At 42.1% G+C, this 26839-nt stretch overlaps 1 protein-coding gene across 1 annotated transcript in view; it reads left to right on the plus strand.

The window, feature by feature from the left end:
• LOC138976451 (3'-5' RNA helicase YTHDC2-like) overlaps positions 1 to 25320 on the plus strand; it is a 37166-nt gene extending 11846 nt beyond the window's left edge. Inside the window, exons 13-34 of the mRNA XM_070349306.1 lie at positions 2591 to 2783; positions 3335 to 3589; positions 4013 to 4097; positions 4581 to 4661; positions 5155 to 5237; positions 5574 to 5679; positions 6415 to 6534; positions 7085 to 7250; positions 7724 to 7830; positions 8148 to 8242; positions 8859 to 9035; positions 10331 to 10590; positions 11021 to 11136; positions 11874 to 11969; positions 13375 to 13471; positions 14008 to 14139; positions 14910 to 15090; positions 15278 to 15419; positions 16156 to 16307; positions 19986 to 20070; positions 20896 to 21215; positions 21574 to 25320. Coding sequence (XP_070205407.1) covers positions 2591 to 2783; positions 3335 to 3589; positions 4013 to 4097; positions 4581 to 4661; positions 5155 to 5237; positions 5574 to 5679; positions 6415 to 6534; positions 7085 to 7250; positions 7724 to 7830; positions 8148 to 8242; positions 8859 to 9035; positions 10331 to 10590; positions 11021 to 11136; positions 11874 to 11969; positions 13375 to 13471; positions 14008 to 14139; positions 14910 to 15090; positions 15278 to 15419; positions 16156 to 16307; positions 19986 to 20070; positions 20896 to 21215; positions 21574 to 21994 — 3470 coding nt within the window. The 3' untranslated portion in view covers positions 21995 to 25320. The remainder of the gene's footprint in view (positions 1 to 2590; positions 2784 to 3334; positions 3590 to 4012; positions 4098 to 4580; positions 4662 to 5154; positions 5238 to 5573; positions 5680 to 6414; positions 6535 to 7084; positions 7251 to 7723; positions 7831 to 8147; positions 8243 to 8858; positions 9036 to 10330; positions 10591 to 11020; positions 11137 to 11873; positions 11970 to 13374; positions 13472 to 14007; positions 14140 to 14909; positions 15091 to 15277; positions 15420 to 16155; positions 16308 to 19985; positions 20071 to 20895; positions 21216 to 21573) is intronic.
• The last annotated feature ends 1519 nt before the right edge of the window (positions 25321 to 26839 follow it).

The following is a 26839-nucleotide window of genomic DNA, read 5'->3' on the forward strand; positions in this document are numbered from 1 at the left end:
ATAACAACACAACATTATTTCAGGTACACCAAAGTGATTTTTGAAGTTAGGATATTATTTTCAAAGTTAGTATTTTCTGATAGATCTTTTTATTCTGATTTCAATGGTACCAAAATCATTTGTGTATGTCAATTAGAACCAAAGTTATGATTTTTTAATCATTTAATTTTAGCGCGCGCTTTTAGGACACTTTACAAATTAGCAAATTAGGCAACTTTGAAGGACAACACTAAAGCAACCAAATGCATGATTTGTGTCAATTTCACTTTTATTACTTCTACTGAAAACATACAACAAGCCTAATTTTTTTGCAACGGACCTGATGTCAGGAAATGTATGAAATCATCTCTCAAAAACTGCAAAACATGCGATTATACTAGGGATTTAACAGATACACAGCATAACGCACAATATGCTACTTTGGCATTTTTCATAACTTCTGTTCTAATTCACCTACAAAAACGGTTTTGGTATCATTGGAATCAGCATTAAACACTGAACTCAACTAAAGTACTTAAAAGACTTGAAAACATGAAATATGTTTTTGTATTTATTACATAATACATTTTGTAATAGCGACATAACGTTAGATCATTCCTCACCACAGTAGTTGTTGCCATTCATGTTGGATTGTTACACAGGATAATGTGACAGGCTAACAGTTTATTTAATGAACATTTTCTTGCTCAAAAGTTCTGCTTTCTTCATGTTTTGATCCCCAAAAAAAAAAAAAAAAAAATTTGAGTCTCCCCCCCCCCCCCCCCCTTCCTGAGAAAAAAATCAAATCCCTTAGGCTGTATAGTGTATCTAATCTCCTACAAAGTCAAAGGTTGGTCATTCTGTCTCCATCCTAGGCCTACATCTCAGGGATGGTCTCAGCAACAGCAGTAGGCCTACTCTGCTGTCCGCTTGCCGGCAGATGGAAAATTTGCGAAGGTCACGTGACCATTAAACAAGAGGCGAAGCCATCAAGGCTCACGTAATAAATCGACAAACAGTAACACAAACTCAATCACACACACACACACACACACACACACACACACACACACACACACACACACACACACAGAAAGAGCATAGGTGAAACTGTGCAAGAAAGCGAGACACTAGATCTAGATCTGTCTGTCTCAGTGTCTGCATGTAGCCTACTTACAAGGACACGACTGCCAACTAGTCTCGGCGCGCTCAAAATAATAATGACCGAGACTGTCAGTACTTCCTTCGCGTGACGTCTAACCCTCTTACGTCATAATGTGACGTCAATGTAATGTGACGTCTTCAAATGTTAGAGTTTCTACCACAGACATACACACGCACAGACGCACGCACGCACGCACGCACGCACAGACAGACAAAGTTACGATCGCATAGGCTACACTTACGTGAGCCAAAAATGACATTTTTGGCAACATATAGATGCAATACTCAAGTAAAAAGTTGCGTAAACAATAATACAACATATTCCCTACAAAAGCAATGTAAAGTTACGCTGCATAGTGTAAAGGAAGTTAATTCACAAGTGAACTTTACCACCCTACCCCAGCTCGCTTTTCATCGATCTCTTCAGGCAGACAACCACCATTTTCAAAGACAAAATATACGAACAAAGTGTTTGTTTTGGGGCAAAATAACAACGCAAACAAACAAAATATAAGTTCAATCTGACCAACAAGCATCTCCCATGTGAATGGGGATGAACAACTGGGCGGATCGCTGCATTGTTGTGGTGACGGGTCACGCTCGGTCACTTCGCCGCAGGCAGCCATTGTGGTCATTGACCCGACGTGAAAACGTTCACACTTCACATCTTTGATCGGGCTACACGTCGCGTGAGTGTCGAAACAAGTTAAACAAACTTGACAGTTTTGAAGAAAAAGGTGCGTTCTTTCACATGGTGGGCTCCTTTCGATGGTATTTTCAACAAATCAAGTAGAAAAAACGCGTAGTAGTTTTCATTCACAGATTTTACTTGTAAAGCGCGCGAGTATGGATCAATGAATTATACGGAAATGAGGCTCACAACCTCCTCTTTCATTCATTGGTGGTTATTTTAAGATTTGATGATCTCACCCGATGCACTTTGGAGAGAAGTGAACCTACCCATCGTAAAATTGACCGGCCCAACCGCGGGAGCCATCTTCGCTGCGGCACACACATCACTTTTTCAAACTACGATTTCCCCAATTTCTAAGCTATCAAACTAATAAAGAATAGAACAGAATAAAAGACAAAAGAATAAACTTTCACCCAGTATAAATTTTATTTCATCCATCGCCATACACACAGAGAAAATAGAGGAGAAAGATAGGGTAAAATTGGGGAAATTCCACTCAGCGGACAGCTGATTGACTGACTTTGGTGTACCTGATTATTTACAGTGTAATCGCAACCATATCAATGAATAGCACATTGCACTATAATACTTTGTAACAAACACACACACATACTTTAAAATGGATCAGCTGACACAATTAGTCATACCCGAGGCTGGAACATCAAGAGCACACAAAATCCATAGTCTCCTGAAACTGACAGATGCCTCAGCTGACACAGCAAACTAAAATCACTCAACCTGCATGTGTTTCAGTGGACTACATTCACTCGGCCACAAGCGTCACCCCCCTAATGGTGGCGGCAGGCAGGGGTTTCCCGGCAGTGGCCGAGCAGCTCCTGGCCTTGGGAGCCAACCCCAACCTGCGGTCCTCCAACGGCTGGACAGCGCTGGATTGGGCCAAACGCTTCATCCAGGGTGACGTGGTCGAGCTTTTGGAGGCGCACGTGTGAGTACAGTTCTTTTTTTACTTTTTCTGTATTGCATTTTCAGGCTGGAAGTAATACACAGCTTTTCGTGGAAGCTGCAACACGACTTGGCAGAGAAGAGATTCAGTGTAAAATAAACTACAATCCAGACCTACTGGCTGTTGAGGCAAATTAAGGAATTAATAAATCCAAACACAAAGAGACTGTCAATGTTCCAAAATTCAGAATAAAAAACCAAGAAAGGTAGGTGTTGGAACGTTTGTTATTGATAAAACAATACGTTACATTCACAAATATATCGACCCAACGGTCTAGTGCACAGAGTAACAAGACCTTAGCTAAGTTCTCGTTACTCATTGTTTGTCTGTGCACTTAAAAGACCGTTGGGTCGATATATTTGTGAATGTAACGTATCGTTTTGTCAATAACAAACGTTCCAACAACCTACCTTTCTTGTTTTTTTTTTAACAAGGAATTAATAATGATAATAATCGAACATTTATATAGCGCTTACCCACTAGTATATGTTACATTTTGTGACCTTCATTGAATTTTTTTCTGTCTACGCCAGAGCTACCCTGGATTCTAGCACCGCAGAGAACGATACCACCGAAGACTTACTGCTTGTCTCCCCTGAAAATCGGGAGCTACTGTCGCTGTACCAGCAAAGTTTTGATGATGACAAAGTTGACATCAGCTTGGTGACGGAACTGATCCTTAAGATTCACACCACGCAACCAGAGGGAGCCATGCTGATCTTTCTGCCTGGCTACGATGATATTGTGGCCACCTCCAATGCTATCAGCACCTTGGGTCAATTAGACAGGTAAGAGTGTTTTCAATCTAAAAAGTATGTCAATTTGAACACGGTCTTCTTCTTCTTTGTACATGGGTTGAAACTCCCATAATTTTTTTCGTGTATGACCGTTTTTACCCTGCCATTCAGGCAGCCATAAGTACTGGGGAAGCATGCTGGGTATTTCTGTGGTTCTGTAACCCACCAAACTGACATGGATTACAGGATCTTTTCCGTGTGCACTTAGCATTTGCTTTTCTCGTTTTATTTGTGAGCATCTAAGCTTACAAAACCTGCCACACTTACACACATTGTAAAAGAATCAGATCTCAGGTTTCTTGGTCAAACTGATACTCTTTCGAGAACAAAAATTGAAGAAAGTACGTGTGAGGCTGTGTGCCACATTTACCTGTGAAGTTTCCTGACAGCGTTGTGAAATGTGTGTGTCTTCAGGTGCAAGGTGTTTGTGCTCCACTCAGCCATGCAGTCAGCAGACCAGAAGAAAGTCTTCAGCAACTATCCACGCTTCCGCAAAGTTGTAAGTCAGCCTTGAAAGACACTTTCACTCTTGGCATTTATTTGCATACACTTTCTTTGTAGCATGTGGCAATGCAATTTTTAAGTCTGAAGAATCTCTTGGGGGGGGGGGGGGGGGGGGGGGGGTGGGCTGGTTTTCTCATGGCTATGTGTGAACTTTTGATTTTGGCATTATACTCAGGACTGTATGCCTGTGACTGCTCGAATGTGCAGAAGTTGTGAGACAGTACAAATAACTTATATATATATGGGTCTGTAATTGGTTTTGAAAAATTAACCGTGTTAGAAGATTCTGAAAGGTACTTACTTAAGTCAGTACATACTTAAATATAAACTCTCTCCCATTGTTCTAAATGGGCCTGTAATTGTTTTTTTGAAAAATTAGCTGTGTTAAAAATATTCTAAAAGGTACTTACTTCAGTCAGTCAGCTCACGTGTATTTGCTTCATCATATTTCTTTCAAACCACTTCCTATACATTTCAGATCCTGGCAACAAATATAGCAGAGACCAGCATCACGATTAATGATGTTGTGTATGTCATCGACTGTGGAAAAGTCAAGGAGGTATGAACTCACTGAGAGGGGTCTTAAATGGGGTTCTGAGTAAATTTCTGTAATAACACCTTTTGAAGGCACCTTGCATTTTGAACAGATTTATACAGCCTCTCTTGCCTTCTTGTTATTTAAAATGCACCAGTTCTCTATCTTTGTTTTGCAATGAATTCATATGCTTGAAATGACATATGTTCAGAGCATAATCTACCATGTGTGCTTTTGTAGTTGCCAGAAGGTTTTGTATACATTTCATGAACAGAATCAAAAACAAGAATGTTATGTTATTGTAACGTTGAATTTATGACAAAACAAAACGTTACATTCACAGTACTGCGACCCAGCGGTCTTTGAAGTGGACATGCAGACAGACAAACAGTTTATGATACAGATGACAAACTTATTTGAGAAATTGTCCAAGAAACTCACTCAGAAGACACCAACTGGGAATCAACATTTCATGAATAGAGTCTTTATTTTAAGGTTTTTGTTCGTGCTTTTGCAGAAAACTTTCTGTGCACTTACACAAGTGTCGTCTCTCAAGAGCAACTGGATTTCAAAGGCCAGCGCCCTTCAGCGAAAAGGGAGGTAAGTGTTGGCTTTCTGGCAGTCAAGTTATGTCCTGTTTTTCCAGTAAAAGTGCAAGCATGGGTGGGGCAAGGGTACGGTCGAAACCACTTTTCAAGACCTCTAAAGTTCTTAAAAAAATGAGGTCTTATAGGGAGACTTTTAAGATACAGTGTACACACTTTTTACAGTTTTTATGAACAGAAAAACTGAAGAAACAACAACGGGGACGTATTGGACTGTACTAGACTGGAAAAGTTTGGCGGGGAGTGGGGGGAAGGGACAGGGATAGCATGTGTAATGATTTCTGGAGTTTTGTGTTGTGAATCAGCTAACTCTTCCTTTTCTCGTTGACAGGGCTGGCAGGTGCAGGACAGGTGTGTGCTATCACCTGTTCAGTCGTGCTCGTTACGCCTGCATGCAGGACTACCAGCAGCCAGAGATACTGAGACTGCAGTTGCATGTGGGTTCTGATGAACTTTTGTGTTGCATTGAGAGAGCAAATAAAGAGATAGAGAGACAGACAGACAGACATACAGACACTAGCACTCTGAGTTTAAGGCTAACATCAACTCATTCTGCCAGCAGCCAGAGATGCTGAGACTGCAGCTACATGTGGGTTTGGAAGAGCATTTGCATTGCATTAAGAAAGCAAACGAAGAGAAAGAGACACTGACACATTGAGTTTAGGCTACCAGCCCCTTTTGGAGAGAAAGGGAGAAATAAAGACAGAATGGGTTGTTTTCTTTGAATGGGCAGACCAGTTTTTAGTTTGGCATACACCTGTGTTTGGCTGAGTAGTATTAAAGTTACTTGTATCACTTTGTAACCATCAAATTTGAATGGTAACAGAAGAAAAAGAACAGACACTTGTGAAAACTATAACTATTTTCACACTCTCTGAGCATTATCAATTATGTCTACGGCACCTTCCAGATCTACTGTGTATCTAACATAAACTTGAATGAAACGTTATTAAAAAAATATAATCATTAAGTAGCGCTGTGAAATGAGGTTCATATCTCAACAAAAAACATGCTAAGAAAGTAGACTATGGCAAGATTTCATGTACATGTACCATGCATTTGTGGAAGAGGAGTGATTGTGGATTATATTCATAGCAAACTTGTGTAGATCATGACAAAATGTTTGTCATAGAAACGTCAATGAATTTTGTACACAATTTTTATTTTGCCAGGAATTGTGTCTGCACACCAAGCTGCTCTCTGCACCCACAATGACCATAGCTGAGTTCCTTGGACGTTGTCCACAGGCCCCACCTTTCCTCATCTTGCGCAATGCTGTGGCTTACCTCAAGGTCAGTTCATCTCAGGGTTCCGAAAGCCCCCCCACCCGCCTTACTCTTTCCCTAAAGGAGAGATCCAAAATACCCTTTTAAATGCTAAATTTCAACGTCTCTTGAGTCCGTCTTAGAGCTGGATCTGAGGTGGTTTTTTTTTCCCTGGTTCCGGAAGCCCCTCCCACCCATCAATGTACCTTTTCTCTCAAGGAGAAACCCAAAATACCCCTTTTAAATGCTAAATTTCAACATTTGCAGGACCTTGATTACCTCAAGTTAAATCCGTCTCAGGGCTGGACCTGAGGGGGGGTTCCTGGGTTCCGTGAGGGCGACGAATGACGTCGTATGGGTTGTGAAAGAGGGAATACTCTTGCTTTTAGTGAGGTTAGCTTTGTACACATCGTCCTTGTCCACATGTTCTAGACACACCCCTAGCTAGTTACTGGCCTGTAATGTCACGTGGGAAAGTTTGAATCGCTAAACGCCAGAGTGCTCACTCTTTCACAACCCATACAAACCTGGCCGAGTTATTTCAAACGTTGTCTAATGTATGGATTGTTGTGATCAGCAAATGGATGCGCTTGATGAATGGGAGGAGCTAACAGAGCTGGGCCATCACCTGACAGACCTGCCTGTGGAGCCTCGCCTGGGCAAAATGGTGCTGCATGCTGTGGTGCTCAAATGTCTCGACCCCATTCTCACCATTGTCTGCGCCCTCGCATACAAAGATCCGTGTGAGTTGATCTTGGATGCTCTGTGTGTGTGTGTGTGTTCGGGGGTGGGGGAGTGTGTGTGTGTGTGGGGGGGGGTGTGTGGGCGGGGGGGGGGGGGGGGGTGTGTGTGTGTGTGTGTGTGTGTGTGTATACAGTTATATGTGAGATGGTGGCATTCTTCTGTTATTTTACCATGTGAAATTAAATGTTTGGCTCTACATTGTACTTGTCTAACTCTAAACTTATCAACTTGCAATCTCTGATATGTAAACGTTGACAGAAAACTTTGTTTAGCACATCATGACTCTTAGTTCTTCACCTGCTCTTACATAAAATCAGAAAGGGAAATGTGTGTGAAAACACAAGACATCAGTGAGCGAGTGTCATGTTTAACTGAGTAGTCTCATAGCACCAGGAAGAATAGTACATGTTTGGAACAAGCGGTTTGCCTCTGCTTTAATATCATTGTGATGTTTTCAAAAATGTTGTTTCAGTCATCTTGCCAGCCCAGCCATCACAGAGGCGAGCAGCCAATATGGCACGCAGGAAGTTTGCTGCTGGCACGTTCAGCGATCATATGGCCCTTCTCAGGGCTTTCCAGGTAAAGCACTTTTGCAGTAAGCCCCTAAAGTATGCTGTGCATTGTCTTTAGTGTTGCTGAGATCAGTGCCAGTTGTAATGTATTTTGTACATGTATCATCGTTGTTTCTCATTTCTTCGTATTCCTCTGAAATCATAACTGTTAGCAGCGTTGATCTTATCACCCTGTTCTTTTCCTAAGCCTCTCTATTTGCCTCACAATTTTACCAATACAAAAACTTGCCCTTCTGACTCCATCATTATCATCTTTATTATCATAATTAATAAAGTCATCAACGTCTGTGTCGCTGTCATTTTTCAATTACTTTCTGTTTGTAGATGTGGCAGAAGGCCAGAACTGAAGGATGGGAGAAGTCTTTCTGTGAGAAGAACTTTCTCTCTGCTGCCTGCATGGAGATGGTGGTGGGGATGAGGTCAGTTGTTTGCTACAATTAGAGAGAAAAGCATCAAATGTCATTCCATACTCACAGGGCTGCCAACTGCTATGCTTTCAGCGTAGCATGCTACGATTTAAAAGCAATGGCTATGCCAAACTTAAGGTTGCTACTATTAAACAAATAATCTCAAGCATGCAACAGTTCCCTCTATTTTCGTGAGTCTTGGTACTCTTTCTGCTTCCCACTCCGAGTAGCGGTCACAACATGGGTCATAAAACATTGTCTACACTGAAAAGTGGCATTGCAGATACTCTCTCAGGGGCATTTTATGCACCTGCATTCAATTGAAACTTTATTTAAAATGTCTATTCTTGTGTCAGAAGGCATTAATGCGGATATGGGAATAGTCATTTAAGAAAATACTACACTTAAACACCATTTGGTACGCTGAAAATTCAAAACAAATCTAAATTTGAGGCTTCACATGGGTTCGCAGGTTTGTACTCTGATAGTAACTTCTGGACTCGGTTACTTGTTTAGATTATACAGCATGAGGGTGAGTCGCGTAAGCATTTGCTTTTCTTGTGTATGGTATAACGCCAGTAATAAGTTGTAACTGAATAAAAAAGCTGAACATCTTTTGCTTTGGTAGAGCACAACTTCTGGGTCAGCTGAGAGCCAGTGGGTTTGTGCGAGCGAGAGGAGGGGGAGACATCAGGGATCTCAACACCAACTCAGAGAACTGGGCAGTGGTCAAGGCGGCGCTGTGTGCCGGAATGTTTCCCAACCTCCTGTTTGTCGACAGGAAGAAGTGCGACCTTGTCACGCAGTGAGTCCACATTTGTAAATTTTTCAGTTTTTATTTAAATTTTATTTTTTGAGATTTTTAGAGTGATTTTTAAGATGAATAGATGATTATCCGAAATAACTCCGTCGGGTTTGTATATGTTGTGGAAGAGTGAATACCCTTGCCAGACCCTCGGACAAAATTGGAGGGGCTAATCTAAGCTTTAATACCACCAACAATCCATGCTAGTTTATATGGTCCCACCCTGGGCCAACCTGTAGTTTTGATGTGAGAGTAATAAATTCTCTAAGAATATTGACAGTAGAACCCCCCCCCCCCCCCCCCCCCCTTTTAACACCCCACAATCTAAGACTTCCCCCATCTTAACCCCTTCACTGTCACAGTATAACAGCATTTTGGTATTGCTGTGCGCCAGGGCAAATTTCGCTTTCTTCGGTAGGTTCACTAATCTGTTCACTGCTCAATCATTTATTGAGATATCTCTTAGATCTTTGGCATGTGGTTTGCTTACACCCTTGGCTATTATGTGATAACATGATCATTGGACTTTGTTTGTGATTGTTATAGTAAAAATCGATATAATGACCATTTTTGTCAAAAATTACAGTTTCCAAACTTTCACACACACACTGCAGCACGTAAAACCGCAGAAAACACAGCTAAAACTGGTGTCAAACATCAGGTACTCACATTACAGCCCATAACAGTATTCTTCTGTGTGGTAATCCATAAATCACTTCTTGTAGAGCTTCCAGAACACTGTATCATTTGAAAACAGGTCTACGAGTTGATGTCTGACTTTCGGCCGCCATTTTGAATCTTATAGATCGGAAAAAACTTCTAAAAATGGTTTTACCACATGGTACTAACTTATCTGAACGGTCAATGGGAAAGGGAACTGTGTTTAAACCCCTACAAGAAGTTGGACAGTGGTTACCTCCCATTTAGTTTTCACAAATGTCCTGAAAAGTGCTGATGTGAATGCCACGTACCTAGTACGTGCATGGGCGTATGACAAACCAAACATGACCACGTACCTAGTACGTGCTGGGCAGTGAAGGTGTTAAGACCTTATTTTTTTCAGATTTTATGTTCACAACCTCTGTAAATCTACCTACATTTTAAGACTACCTCATTTTTGACTCCCCTGAGGATGGAAGGGGTGGGGTGTTCCACTGTAATGGACATGACCAAGGGGAGTCGTATAAGCATTTGCTTTTCTTGTTAGGACCTGATTTTCTCAAATATTTGGAGGTCTTAAAACGAAGGTTTCACCGTAACATCTTTTCCATGTAGCCTATTTCTCTATCCCACAGGAGAGAGTCGAAGGTTCGATTCCACCAAGGGTCTGTTCTGAGTGTGGCACCGACCTCCGCTAGCCTGAACTGCCAATCGCTGATCATGTCCATCCTACAGCTGCCCTGTGATTGGCTGGTGTACGAGGAGATGACCCGCATGGAGCGACTGGCCATGGTCAAGTGCTGCACCCTGGTGTCGCCCATCACCGTCGTCATATTCGCCGGACGCTCCAAGCTGCCGTCTGACGCTTTGAAAGTGGCTGACAACACGCAGGAGGGTGAGAGAAAACTTTTTTTTGTAACTTTGGTTTGATCATGTTCCGTGCATGATAAGAAAAACAACTACACTTGCATGCACGCACACAAGCTCGCACACATGCTTGCATGCATGCAGGCACACACACACAGATACACACACATAGAGACACACACACATACACACACACACACACACACACACACACACACACACAAACATATTCTGTTCACATGTTTGAATAGAGGCTTGCTTATTTTGTTGAGTTTTGAGTGAGGTCACATGAATTGGTTGGAACCAACATGAAAAAAACATTGAAAAAACATGGTTACTATCCAGTAGCCCAGAAAGTGAATCTTTGGTTAACAGTCTTTATTAGTAAATATATTTTAAAATAACCTGTCCTGTACCAATTTCCTTCCTGTATGTGCCTTTAATTTTGTATTGTTTAGGAGATGAAGGAGGGGAGTTAGGAGAACAAAGCGACAGTGAGGGAGAGGAGAAGAGTGAAGCCAAGAAAACACAGCTTCAACTGGATGACTGGCTGACCTTCAGTGTGGATTCTGACGTAAGGATGGCTATATTATTCTGTCATTATTAACCTGTAAGCTTGTGTTGAGATGGGTGTGTTTGTTTGTAGCGTGGCTTTGTTTGCACGTTTTATTTTGTTTTTCTTTTGAAGGTAAGAGATGCAGAAGTTCACAAATTTTCATTAGCCTAACCAGCAAGAGCATGACTTTGTATTCAGTAGCCCCCCAAACTTTCCACTAGCCCATAACTTGTTCAATGTTTTCCCCCGAGAAAAACGGTTTTTCAAGGCTTAACACGAAGCAAGCAAACGAGAAGAAGATTTAGGCTTAACACCAAGTTTTAGTCCAACCTGTCAATTAAGTCGGCAAAAAGAGAAGTAATTGAGAAGTTATTTAGGAACATAGATATATTTTGCAGTTATATTTTGCAATAACACTGAAGTGAACAGCAGTACAGTTGAAAACTGGAAACTGTATTTTCAGAAGGTCATTGCCGCTTGCCCAATAGATACGTGATTGACGATTTTTAATCGCCCATCAAGATTTCTACTTCCCATGGGCAAATGTATTTTCACATCCTTTTGTGTGTGTGTGTGTGTGCACGCTGTTGCTATTGTACATCGCCGTGAGCTCTAGTAAGAAGGGGCGATTAATAAGTGTTCTATTATTATCCTTGAAAGAAGAATGTGAGTGAAAGTAAACGCATGATCTTTTTGTGCTTTAACAATTATATTTACTTTCACTAATTTCTCACTAACTGTGACAAAACTTGCAGGCTGCTCACCTTGCGTTACAACTGCGGCAGAAGTGGCACGCCCTCTTCCTGCGGCGTATGAGAGCTCCGTCCAAGCCTTGGTCACAGAGTGATGAGGTGGGTGCAGGCGTACTGATGTGTGAGTGCATGCGTACCAGCTAGATCATTTCTACCAAATGATTGCACTATTAATTAGTACACAGCAGTGTTGGTCCTAGAGTCACAGGACAATTAGTCAGTTGGACCTGGCTTGAAAATATGTGTAGGTCCAAAGGCCTGCCTGGCTGAGCCTTTTTGCATGTCAGAACTATCGGCCTGTCAACCAGCCCGAGACCTGTGAACAACACGGACACAGACATTTTAACTTTCTTTGTTCTCTTACTTTTATAGCAGTATTGATTGACATTGTGCAAATGCAAACATTGTTATTGAGATTGTGAGACCTTGAACGGATACATTATGAAACAGATTGAGTGGAACCCCCCTGAAGAACAATGTTAAAGCCTCTTCTCTTGTAAGACCCCACTTGTTTTCCTCACATTTTGTGTTCACATTTACCTCCATTTTGAGACCTGATTTTGTTCATGGTTTGGGGAGATTTTAAAAGTTTTTTTGTTCTTCATGATTTTGGGAGGTCTTGCACAAATGTTAATATTTTTTGCTGTGTACAGTAGTACCTGCCATATCCGGTCACCCATTAGTCAATGCAAAGGTGACCGCAAATATCAGGTGGCCGTTCATTACAGGCCCCCTCCTCCTCCCAAAAAACCCAAAAAACACGATCAAGTTTTCATGAAGAAAAGAAAGCGATCATCCACGAGCCGCCGATTCATTGTCTCTGTTAGTTTTGCTTTCGTTTATACATCTTAATTATTTGCGTGTTTAACTCGATCGTCCTGGCTTAGCTAAATTGTTTCATATGTTTCTATGTGTGTTGTTTGGATTATTATATATGTATTTGAGTGTCAGATAAACAAGTGTTTCAAACTCACATCAGCTGTGATCGATCCGGAAGTGACTGCCGTAAATGTACATGTATGCGCATGTCTGTATTTACAGTTTGCGCATGCGTAAGTATTCATGTTGTCTGCTCGTGCTGTGCCGTCTGTGCACACAACACACACACACACACACACACACAGGTGGGAGGTGGGTGGGCGGGGAGAGCCACAGGCGCTCGCCCGCGAAAGTGACAAGTGGCCGTTAAGTGGCCGCTCCTGTCGAGTAAGAGGGGCACCTTAGGGCAAAAATCAGTGACCGTTGACCGCGTCAGACAGGTTAACGGCCATTAAGAGTCAATTATAGAAGGAAAACTCATTAGTCATGGGAAAGCTGGCCGCTCCGGGCAGGTTCACGCCCACGAAAGGGCCGGAAATGGAAGGGACTACTGTACTCTTTTTGTGTGTGTGCATGTTCTTCCGACATTCTTGAGCTTCTTTCTTTTGCATGCTGTGTCATTTCTCTCATTACGTACATGATGCAGGGCATCTGTTCAATTTGTTGTGCGTTTGCTTTGATACAGGAAGTGGTGCGCGCAGTCATCAACATTCTGACCAATGAGGAGCAAGCCGTAGGGCTTCAACAGCCCGCTGGTATTGGGCAACGACCCAGACCCATGTGTGAGTGAATTGTTGGTGTCAAGTCTTGCAGATACTTGTGTGTCAGTAATATGTTTAATCAGTACGTCACTAGACATGTAATTGCAATGTTGAGGGGGAAAAAAAGCAGAGAAAATGTTAAAAAGTTAATGTAAACTGTGTTCATTGCATTTTGAAGATTTCTAAATATTTGTTATAAATATAATTAGTCATGATTTTGCAGCAAGATTTAACAATGCAATTCAGTATCAGTGGTGTGTGTGTGCATTAGTGTGTGTGTGTGTGTACTGTGTGTGTGCGTGCGTGAATATGTACATTTGTGTGTGTGTGTGTGCGTACACGCATAAGCGTGCGTCCGTGCCATACTAACTTGGTGGAAATTCTTTGAAAAATGCTCACACTCTATGGAGGCCCAGCACCTAGGGTGCTCCCTAGTGGTAATCAGTCATATGAAAGGGTGTTCATACTGTATGCGAAAGTGATGGTTTTGTCATTCCATTTTATTTTATCACTGAACGTGTTCATACGAAAGCTTGCAGTCCCAGTGTATGTTGCAGCTGCGGAAACCATCATGTCCGGGGGCAACAGTCATGGTTACACAGACAACTATGCTGACGACTACAACAACCGCTACAATCAGCAGCGTCGCATGCAAGCATCCCCACCAAAGCGGCCCTTTCAGACATTCCGTCAGTATCACACAATTGCTGTTCTTAAGTGGCTGCATTTAGTTCTGTACAACTGTATGAATTTTCTGATCAGAATGGACAAATTCCGGAAATATCTCTGTCGAGATTTTATGGGTTGTGGAAGAGTTGCTTTACTTTGTTTTTCCTTATTTTTCCATAGAAACACCTAGGCATAAAAGTTGAGCTGTTAGCCAAGGGGTGGAATTGCCTAGTGGATAAGACGCCGGCCTCCAGTGTGGAAGGTTGAGTTCAAATCTCGGCTGCGTCTGTTGGGTTAATGGTAGTGAATTTTCTGATTTAGCGTCTCCCAGGTCAACTCATGTACAGACCTGCTTGTGCCTTATCCCCCTCCGTGTGTACATGCAAGCTCAAGACCAAGTGAAAAGCTCCTGTAATCCATGTCAGAGTTTGGTGGGTTATAGAAAAAAGAAAATACCAAGCATCAGAATACCCCTCGATAACGGCATATGCAGGATGCATATAGGGCGGGATAAAAAGTCATTTTGTAAAACATAAAAAGCCACTCGTGCAAAAACACATGTGTTTGTGGGGGGTTTAGCCCATGAACATTGAAGAAATTTGGAAGAAGAAGAGCTGTTGGTCTTGTGCAAGGGTTGCAGGACTTTTCTCTCAGGCTTGGGCAGATGTTTCATGTATCATTGCTGTCTTAACACATATATATATATCTATAGTTATATAGTCTTGTGTGAAGGATGCAGGACTTGGCGTTCAGACTTGATGTTTACTGTATCGTTGCTGTCTCAACACAGGCAACAGTCGCAGCAACATTGAGGACAACAACCTCCCCCCTCAGAGTGCGGCGCGCATGCCAGGCAGCAGTTCCTCCACCCCTTGCCCCTCCCCCTCCCCCCAGTCCGCCTCCCCCGCTCGCAGCACAGGAGGGGGAAGTGGCATCAGCAGCTGCAGCAGTGGCAGTGTTGACAGCAACAGGTCAGTGGGTTGTTTTGGTCCGAGTAGGTATTGGTAAGGACAACAACAACAACAATTAAACAAAATTCCAGTTTCCGATTCCCTGACTGAGCCTATTTTTTTTCATGACCCTAGACCCCAAACCCTGAGAACTTGTTAGCGTTTTGTGTGTGTACCTAAGGGCTACATGATGTATATTTGTTTACAGCGACCCGGGTGCCAACAGCACAGCGCCTTGCCGCTACTTTGTAATGAAGTGCAACAATCAGAAGAACCTGGAGATCTCGCAGAGTAAGGGTATCTGGGCCACCTCTGCTGCTAACGAGAGAAAGATCAACGGTGCTTTTCAGGTTAATATGTTTTTGTATCTTAATCAAATGAGGGGGGGGGGGGGGGGGGGGGGGGGGGGTGGGCAAAGGTGTGGATACAAAGCAGAGGCCAACTGTCTGAGAAACAAAGGGAAGTAAGTGCTCTAAATGCATACAGCATGTGCAACAAGAGTAAGTGAGAGTTATGCGGAACCAGTCTCTTGGCACTTGAGAGAATAACCAGCATTCACTGAGGAACATATGAGCTTGCGGTGATCATCCTTGTTATAAGAATGCAGGATGCTTGTTCATTTCAATGCTTGTTATTCTCTCAGGTGCCAGTAGATTGGTTTCGCAGTAATTAACTCTCACTTATTCACTTACTCTTGTTGCACATGTGGCATGTATTAAGTAGAGCGTTTACATCCCCTTGTTCCCAGTATATTTTTGGCTGTATCACAGTGCATTTGTGAGTGTGTGAGCATTGTTGTTATCCTGTCTTGAGCTTTCTCTTTTCATCAGATGGAGTCTCTTAAGTATCATGATCATTGTCATCTTTACCATCAGCGCCGGGTACCAGTGTGGCATACATTTTACTTGAAGACTACATGCATGCACTCTACTGCAATGTAAAGAAATTGAAATAATCAAGAATACAGAATATTTACAATAATCAGTGATTCTACATATGTTATTACATTGACATGTACATGTCTGAAGTATGGCAGAAATAGACAATAATAAGGTATAAGGATGAACTTTCTGACCTATATTCCAGGATGGGAAAACAGTCTACCTCATTTTCTCAGTGCAAGGCAGTGGCCATTTTCAGGGCTATGCCAGAATGACCTCACAGATTGGCAGGGAAAAGTCACCTGAATTCTCTGCCCCTGGGCTGAGTGGGATCTTCAGTAGTGAATGGGTGAAAAGGTATGTACTTACAGAGTGAATGGGTGAAAAGGTATGTACTTACAGAGTGAATGGGTGAAAAGGTATGTACTTACAGAGTGAATGGGTGAAAAGGTATGTACTTACAGAGTGAATGGGTGAAAAGGTATGTACTTACAGAGTGAATGGGTGAAAAGGTATGTACTTACAGAGCTGCCAACTCTTTCTTGTGAGTCCTGGTACTCATTTCGGATTCTCACTCTGTGTAGCGGTCAGAATCTGTGTCATAAAACATTGTCCACACTAAAAAGTGGCGCTGCAGACACTCTCTATTGGTCATTATGTTTCTTTTTTCTAAATAACCTTTTTAAGGGCAGGCACTGGTGTTAAAAGTGATTTTTTTTGTTTCATAAGTGTTGGGTCAAAAATTGTTGCACAATTAAAGAACTCAGTCCATCTCCTGAGAAAATGAAAAAATTATTTTTTTTGGATCACCGGTTGCCTTGGTAGCAATCCAAGATGGCCACCAAACTGCCACTTTTTAAAACCCTAAGGCTTTTACAAAACCGAAAGGAATTTTGTTTTGGTGCTTGTTATTTATACATTAGCACAATACCCAACTTTTGTTAGAGGCTTTTTTTGAAATCTACAGTCATTCAAAAGATATCAGTGATAAAAATGAGTGACCTTGAATTTTATGAAAAACCGCCCCCAAAAATGGTATAACTTCTCACACAAAAAAAAATTCAACAAAACGCTCTAACAAAATCTGCGAAATAACGCACTCGAGATGTATGCAAAGTTTCAACAACGCAAGTTTATTAGAAAAAAAGCCTTAGGCTTTTGAAGTGACAAAAAAGTAGTTTTGAGAAAATACACAAAACGTGAAGAAAATGTATTTTTTTTACACAAACGTTTATGAAACATGTAACAAAACAACACTAACAAAACAACAGGTATTGCTTAGTTCCACAAGAAAAACGGAAACAAAATTCAACAAAATTTGAAAAAAAACCAGCCAGTGTTCAGCAAGCACCAAGGAACCTGTTCCAAGGTCACAATAATCAACTCTTATCCGTTACGTGCACGCTGCGTAAAGTATTTCCCATCCATAATTCCCAACTTGTTTCCAGTGAAGCCTCTTATCTTGGACCTCTTTTGGACTTGCTTTGAATAATCAGTGAGTCATATGGCAGTGTCCTTTACTTTCTATACTACAATATTTGGGTTGACTTCTGTGAATTGCCTTGCAATGCCATGGGTACTTTGGAAGCTCCTCTCCAGCTTCCACCTCTGCATCTGTAGAGACAACATAAATTCAAAATTAATATGTCTATGACAAACTCAAATACTTCTATTCACATTTTCCCAACAATGACCCCCCTCCCCCCCCCCCCCCCCCCCCCACACACACACACACATTTGAAAAAAGATATTGTAATGTGATACATGTAACACGATATTTGGGCGCATGCACATGTCAGTGCTGATAGTCAAGCAGTGAACAAAAAGATGTTGACAAATCATGTGAATGTTGCGAAGGCAGTGCAGGTTTGGTTTACAGCTATTGCACATACATTGCATGCAGAAACCATATGGTCTGCATGGGAAGTATGACCACAAGCAATGTTCACTCACTGAGCCATGTGAATGCATGTTTGTTTGAGCCACAAGAAAACTGTGATCACAGGAGGAAGCTAGGCCTATATATAATATGCTCCAGAAAATAAATGAGGAAAGAACATGTTTTGCTCCAACCCTGACAAACCTTGTGACAACCAAGCTTCACAGTAGCAGCACATAACAGACTTTGCATCCTATTCAGTTTCTTTGCATCAGGGTGTTGTTACTTAGATTCTGTTCTTCAGCATATAACAGTCACACACGTACACACACACACACACACACACACACACACAGAGCCAGAGCCGCACACATAACCAAACAAATATATAAACTTCTACATATTTGTCAAAAGAAGAAAAAAATTACCTACCTGCTACCATCTTGCTTATCAGCTGCTTGGAATCTTCCCTTCTCTGCTTGGGCTAGTATTCAACTGCACCAGATTTCCCAGGAGATGCATGGTGTTGCAACAAAGTCATTTTTGTATTGATTGTTCTTTTTCTAAGCAGTTAATTTGCTTTTTCCAGAGAAAAGATATAGGGTCTGCCTTCTCGTCGCCATAAATGGCGAACTCCGTGTTGTCCTTATTGCCGTACGCATTCCGCTCAGCAACTCTAAAATAAGTCGTGGCTCAAAACACTCATGGCAACGTGCTTCAAACGTACACCACCGATGGTGATTTCTTGCTCCGTCCCAGCTGTTGCAAGGGCAGCAGCATAGTTTCCAGCCAATTTTCATTCTGGACGAAGAAGAATGCACAAACTTGATCTTCCGTAGTTCCGATTCGTTCGTAGCAATAGCAGACGACACTATCGACTCGCACTTTCTTTTTAAACTTCCGTCACGCCAGCCTCTACAACTGATCTGATTTTACTCGATAATCATCTCCTTTGCGTGTCAAGCACTGAAATCGGGGCAAAACGTGTATTTAACTGAAGTTTCCACAAAGATATCCCAGGAAAATCGCAGCTGTAGATATTTCACATCGCCTTTGGCAAGATCTGGCGGAAATGAAGAATATTGCATTCTGGGAAGGCCGAATCGAACCGAACGAGACCGAGCATAAACGAAGTTTAATATCCGCGATTCGATTGGTCAGCAGCGAAAATTGCTCATACGGAATTTCCCGGAATCTTCATCGGTTCTCTTCGGCTCATTGGAATGTCTTCTAGTTGCTGTTACTAACGGCGCGAAATCCGTAAACGGAAATTCCCGTTGTCCGCGGTATGAACTGATCGTAGCAAAGAAAAGACAACTCATTCCAGTCATGCTAACGTGACCACCGTTGACGATGTGTTTGACTCGCAGTCACCTCTCAAACATACGCATTTTTTTGCTGTTTTGTGTTTGTTCAATACACAATTGCATACACATACATTGTTCATTTAGCCGTTTTGACCGTTTATGATTAATTCTGATCTAAAATCAGTATATCAGAGTAACCAGAAGAGGTTCAAAATCCAAAATCTGAAAGAAAATGGAAATGACCAGGGAACAAAAAAAATCACTTTTTTCACTGTGGTGTCTTCCCTTCATTTATATATTTTTGCGCGAAATAGCCTAAATGTGGATGGGCGACTACATTTTTGACAAAGCTACACAAAAACACCATTTGCTACGCTGAAGAAAATAGTAAACAAGTAAATTGCTACACTTGAGGTTCCACAAGGGTTGGCAAGTCTGTACTTATGTCTCACTGATGGCTGTATATAATTCCTTAGTTTGGCTGGCAAATCTGTAGAAAAGGAAAGCTGCCATTGGGTCTGGGAAGAGTTTGAGAATGCAGTAGTCAATCCCCAGTGAGACGTGATAACAGTGTAAAGAAGGTTGTTGGATTATTTTTGGAGCTGCTTAAGTCATTACTCCACTTAATATGCAAGCGGCTGATAGACCTGTGGCAGTGAAAGAAATTGGTCAGTAAAACAAAAAATCTGTAGCTGTGTGACTGATGTAAAGAACCTGTTGCCATGAATGCATGATGCAAACAAACAACAACAAACAAACTGGCTCTTATGTTGCTGCCTCATTTTGTATGATGATAAGTTGCAGTTACGTATATAAATATATATAGTCTTCTTTCCCTTCTGTGAATAGAGCCAACGTACCCTTCATGGCCACCCACCATCTTCACAACCAGTGGAACGAGAACCGCAAGGTGCAAGTCAGTCGTGATGGACAGGTCAGTACTGTGAGCCCTGCACAGCGCTCAGGCTTCAAAACCAGTTGTAGCTATCGGCGTGGGTTCGATCCCCAGGTTTGGTGAGGGATTTATTTCCCTTAGTCAACTTTGTGCAGACTCTCCTTGGTATCCCAACACCCCCGTGTGCACGCATGTGCACAATAAAGAACCCAAGGTCACAGCAAAAGTCTCAGGGCTTGGTAACATGAATACACGCATGAAGAAAAAAAAATACAATTGGTGGCGCCGTACTGTACGGCAGCTCGCTTTCCCCAGTGAGTAAGCAGCCCCAATCGCCATGAGGGCAACCTCATAGTACTATATGAAATCTTATTCTTATCCTTAACATTTTGTGTGTGATGATACATTTATGTTTAGAACCGTAGTGGCTTAGTGGTCAGAGCACTTGCCTCTCACAATGGCAGTCAGAGTTTAACCCCCACTCGGGGGTAATACCAATACCCGATTTACAAAAACTGACGCGGAAATTACCATGTCGGCTAAGGGATGGAAATAGCGATCCATCCCATTGATGTGAACATTGTGTAACGTTTTTCGGTTTCGAAATTGTTTCCCATTCCCCCCAATCTCCCCATCGCAATGAACTAAGTTTTGGCGAATAAACTTTCTGACTTCTGACTTCTGAATCACAAACACATGCATGCAGGGGGAAAAAATTGGGTCGTGCCATAGTATAGGGCAGCTCGCTTTCCCCAGTGTGAAAGCAGCCCGAATTTCCATGAGGGTAAGCTCACAGGGCTATATGATATCTTATCCTTATCCTTAAATTGTCAGTCAGACACACTACTTTTATCGCCTGTCTAGGAACTGGAACCGTCCGTGGGCGACGCACTCCTCAGGCTGTGGGATCGCTACCCCAACTACCAGAAACGCTCCTCGCCCTCCTCAGGGGGCATGAAGACCATTCTCAAGCATGCCCAGCAGGGAAAGCAAGCAGCCCCACAGCAGCAGAAGCAGGAATCGGCTTCACCAGGGGCGAGGCAGAACAAGCCAATCCCTAAAGACTCTGGTGTCAAGCAAGTGCAAGACATGAGGAAAGACAGCGTGGAGAAAATTGGAGCGGATGGGGATGGAGCGGAGGTGAAAGGATTTGGAAGTGGATCTTCCGCCAGTTCCCCCATAAGGTATCATCTGAAATGGATGTGATATGGTGATTGTTTGGGTTTGAAGGAGAAAAAGTAGTTTAATGAAATGTAAGGTGAACAGAGTGGCTTATGGTTGTGTACGAATGTGTGTGTGTGTGAGTGGTTGTGTGAATGCACTGTGAATATTGTAATATTTTGTCCAAATGATTGAACAGCGTTCTGAGTAGGGTTTAACACTAGATGTATGTGCCCTAGAAATTTTATTCTTTTTCTTACTATTATTACTGGACGTTTTTATGCTTTGTTTAAATAATCTATTTACTTTTAGAGCAGTCAGGCAACACTTTTCTGTGTATCATTTTTATAATAACAATAAAGACATTTGTCTTCTGTTTAGTGCCAACAGCCCTTGTACTGTCAGTTCTGGAAGTCAGGAGAGCTACAACCCTGACCTTGACCCAACCTCTCACCTTCACGGACACCCTGACCCATCTCAAGGTTACCCGCCAAGAGGGTTCAACTTCCAGCCTCCAGTCAGCTCCACTGCCCAAATAATTTCCCACGGCGTGTTTCCTCCGAACCTTCAGGTGGCACCAGGGTTCAACCCCATGTACCACGTGGGGCCAATGAGTGCGGCGGTTCTACCCTCTCAACAGGCAATGTCACCGCGACCCGGGTTGTCCCCGGTGATGATCCTCCAGAGAGGTTCTGGGGGCTCTCCTGGTCAGGTGCACCCGCACCCAGGGTTCATCAGTCAAGGGTTTGGAGGTCAAGCCCCAGGGGCATACCAAGGTCAGGGGTCTCAAGGACAGAAGTAATTAAATGACAGAATTAGTTCAAGGCCAAGTAGATCAATTAAGGCAGAAAAAGTTCAAGGACAGAAGTAGTTCAGCCAAGGCTTGCATGAGCTTGAATGAGACTTGACCATGGATTCTTCATTGCAAAAATACAGATGTTAACCCAAGACCACCACAAATTTTGAGAAAATCAGGATTTAAAGATTGGGGGCGAAGATGGAAGTAAATTTACAGATAATGTGAGCGAGCAGGATCCTTCAATAGGGGAACTGGGACATTAGGATGGTTCCTTGTTATTTATTGGGTGTGTTGGGCTTGCCTGGAAGTGGTCATTTGCTATTTGATTATAGTATTTGTGCAGGCATTTGCCAGAAGAGAGTAAAAGATCCGAACCATCAGAAAATGACAATCATCCCAGGTGTTTGCAGATCAGACCCATTTGTGCTCACCCCCTCCCCCCCGTGCAACCTTTGTATTTGGTTTACATTGGTATGTGGTGTGAATCTGTGTGTGAGGTGTCTGAAACAGGTGTGCACAATTTGTGTCAATTTCTTAGTGAGTGTCAGGGTGAGTGTTAAGGTTCATAGAGAATAAAGAGTGAGGTTGGATGTTACCATATTTCCATGTAGAAATAATTTGAAGCAAAAAACTAATTCTTCAGTGCTTTGATCAGATTGAGTTGTTCATGAAAGAAATACTTTATCATTGTTACTTGCTTATTGTTACTGCTTTTGTTTTCAGTTTATTAATACTGTTGATGTTGCTCTTCTTGAGATTATTTTCTTATGGTGACAACTGCAATTGTTTAGAAACAGTGTCAGTTTTTTATTGTTTTGGTATTGTATCAGCAGCTGCCATTTGAAGCTGTTTTCTTGAAATTTTGCAGATGTTTGTTCTTCAAAGGTCTCAGATTTGTCATTGTTCGTGCTTATGATACAACCTGCATTTTTACTGGAAGAATGTATTGAAACCTAGAAGCTGCTTTGGAAACTATTTTCTTCTCCAAATAAAGCTTTTACTTTGTTTTAATGTTTTTCCTGTCGGTATTGGTTTTGATTGAAAATTGTTAAATCGCGTCCATTACATTCAACAACAATTCAGTAACAATGCATTATCATTCATGCACGCTCATTCACACACACACACAAACACATGCACACAGACACACACACAGACACGCACACAAGCTCTACACGTCTTTGTCAGTATTTGTGTTTGAATATATCGGAGCTCTTACCCACCTAAGTATCAGAGCTAAAGGTAAACATGCAGTTGAAAAGACACCAACAGATTTTTATCTGAATTTTCTGTTCAAGTTGTTAATTACTGATCTGTTGCAAATTCTGCTACTACTGTGCATGCAATTAAAGCTTTTAAGGGGCTTACTGCCATTGGCTATTTTTAAACCCATACCCTATTTATTACGCGAGCAAGTATAAATGCATGAAATGTTTCAGTAATTGGTTATAATTGTTATCTTGATTAGTGACATGAATTAATGTGTGGATGTTTGTGAGTACTTGTTAGGAATGAAAGACTGTTAGTGGAAAACCATGTATGCGTTTAACCTTTTCTGGATGATGCTGTACACAACCCACACCATCTGGTCTGTGTATTTCAAATGACATGCTTTATTTGCTTGTTTGCAAATGCAATCACTGCAGAGCAACTAGGGCTGAGGTGTATGAGAAAGGTACCAACTGGGTGGGATTCAGCTGAGGCGTTGGATACCCCCCGCGGGTTAGGGGGAAGAATTTACCCGATGCTCCCCAGCATGTCGTAAGAGGCGACTAACTGATTCTGTTTCTCCTTTTACCCTTCAGGGATGAGATTCTTCCGCCAATTGGCGGAATACCGCCCAAAAGTTCGTTCCAGGACCATTTTTCTGAATCGTCTAAATCCGTTGAGAAAAAATGTGTGTGTGGGGGGTGGGGGTAGAGTAGTTGTTGTGGTTCCATTGGATTCGATCTGTAAAGTCCTACCTACAACCCTAAAGTCGATTTTCCAGATCAAATCTCCGATAAAATAATGACAACATAACCTCCGTTTCGAAGGAAATGGACCTTCGACCTGAATATGAACTTTCCATTTGGGACTAAGTTTCCCTTTCACCGAGTGTCTTCATTCCGAAAATTCATAAACGGGCTGATTCAGCTGTCGGCTTTAGCCTGCTTAACAAAGATGGCGTCGGTGAGAACATTGACGGAAAGCGAACATGTTTTGGCGTCGGAGATCGACCAGGGTGTGAAGAATAAGTGGGTTCCGAAATGGCAGGAAGAAATCGTCACGTCTAAACTACGCGGGAGAAAACTGTCGCTCCGACTTGGAGATTCTATTAAAAAGTTGACTGTTCCGGGAAAGGCTAGATGCACGTGGTGTAATTTTGATCTAAAGTTACTTAAATTTTGCACATATGACTGACAAAATGTTGTATGCTTCTACTGCTCGGACTCATTTCCAAGTCTTTTTTTATGGTCAAAGTGTCAAAAAATCTTCAGCTTCAGGGGGCTTTTCCCCCAGACCCCCGCCAAATAATTTCCTCCCAAAACACTTTTAGGGAATCTCATCTCTGACCCTTGTTAAGTGTTTCTTGTATAGAATATAGTCAATGTTTGTAAAGATTTTAGTCAAGCAGTATGTAAGAAATGATAAGTCCTTTGTACTGGAAACTTGCATTCTCCCAGTAAGGTAATATACGTTGCAAGCCCCTGGAGCAATTTTTTTATTAATGTTTTTTTTTAACAAAACGATTAACAAGTGGCTCTATCCCATCTCCCCCCCTTTCCCTGTCGCGATATAACCTTCGTGGTTGAAAACGACGTTAAACACCAAATAAAGAAAGAAAGGCGTTGTATTGTTGACAATCATATAACAAACCTCAGTTTCAACCAATCTGACTCACAGCTGGCTCCCATTCGGTTGGTATTAAATTCTCGTACACTGGTCACCAGGACTATGGTGTTTGAGGATTACATGGAGTTTCAAGCAAAAGCTATGCATAGTTTCAGAAATACAGAGATGTGTGTGCGTCTCTGGGTTGACCATGACACTGGCAGCACAGTCTGTAAAAAGAACTTTTCTGTACCTTTGACATAGTAATTGAGTGTTGTGTGAATTTTTCTATGAAGAACCTTAATGTTAGTATGGTGTTTCAACGTTTTGTGTTTTGATAAGCACAAAGTGCAAGCTGCCTGATCTTGATTTCAAATTATGGTATTTTATGTTTGTGGTCGCTGCAATGTCCATCAGATCATTTGTGAAATGGTTACTTTTTAACCACATTAGATCTGTGCGAGTGTGTGTGTGTCATGAAGTGGATTATGGTGCGAATAAAGGAGTTACTGTTATGTAGTCGTGTTCTGCCCTCTCTAATTAAACTGACTCTTCACTCTTCACACTTCAAACACAGAATTTGGGAGGATACAGACTTATTAATTCCTCACAAATTACAACACAATTTCACCTCAAATATCAATAACAATCAACCTATCGAACACACATGTAGTTCACACAATCATATAGCAATCACTCAATGCATGTAAATACATAGTTTAAAGATACTATCTCAATAATAGATTAGCGCACAAGATAAGGTGTTAACAGACACTCGAGTCACGAGTTCGTATCATGGCTCACTGCATGTCATCATTTACACATCCTTGTGCCGCTGAATCCCCGTAGATGAATTCCCAGCAACTCTCCTTATCTATGCCAACATGCACCTTTCACGTTTCTTCCCGAGAAACACTTTCGCCATTAGCGAAAAGAACCGTCGTCTCTACGACCGGTAACGATGGAGACTCCTCCGTCCAGCCATCTGCGCCGATGTGGTCTCTTGCGTTCCACCATCGCTCCGCGCTCTTCCGTGTGAGGTCCCTCCCTCGTACACGCCATGGAAAACTCCTCATGGAAACTCCTAAAGAATTAACCCAAGTCTTAATACAACATTCTCTTAAACCATCTCTTCTTCCTAAACAGTCATGTATCATCTCATACATTCTCGTTCATTCTACACTCACATTCCGTCCACAGTCAATATCCAAGCTATCTATATATATATACGACTTGTGTCTGTCTGTGTGTCTGTGCGCGATGCGCGGCCAAGGTTCTCGATGGATCTGTTTCAAATTTGGTGATCATATTCAGGTACACCCTGGACACAACCTGGTCGATGAGATATTTCAACACGTGCTCTCAGCGCGCAGCGCTGTGCGCGCTGAACCGATTTTTTTTTGTGGTCTGGATCCACTACCAGTAACTCTTCCTTATCTTCTCCAGTGTTTTCAGCCGCGATTATCTCCCTTCCTCCGTGTGGCGTCAATCCATATTCCCGTTACTATTTTTAGAAGGTCACTGCCTCGTTACTATTTTTAGAAGGTCTCCAGTGTTTTGCGCGTTTATCTCTTTCCTTCGTGCGCCGGCAAAGCTGGCGTTTTGCCGGGTCCCAGGCGCAGCCTGGTATTCGGCTCTACTTCTTCCCGGCGAAGCCGGTACCCAGCGAAGCGGGTAATCATCTAGTACTTAATCTATGAATAACACTACCATACATAGTATCACTGTCTTAAACATAACATAAATGCGTAACAACATTTATGTTCAAGAAATTTCTCAACAACAACCGTGATACAATCTCAAAAAAAATTCTCTTAAAACTTACACACTAGAATTTAGTGCACTTTGTATACACTAACATTTACATTCCAGCTATGTATTCAAGCTTCAATAGTATACGACATAGTAAATCATTTACCTTAAGAGACCCGTGTCTTGAAAGAGTGGTTGTTCCCCGAACAAGACCGACACACGCTGACAACCTTCCTGGTTGAAAATCATAGGCGCTGTGTCTTTCCAGTTCATAACCAGCTC

Source organism: Littorina saxatilis, linkage group LG1 (assembly GCF_037325665.1).
Source record: "Littorina saxatilis isolate snail1 linkage group LG1, US_GU_Lsax_2.0, whole genome shotgun sequence".
Lineage (NCBI taxonomy): Eukaryota > Metazoa > Mollusca > Gastropoda > Littorinimorpha > Littorinidae > Littorina > Littorina saxatilis.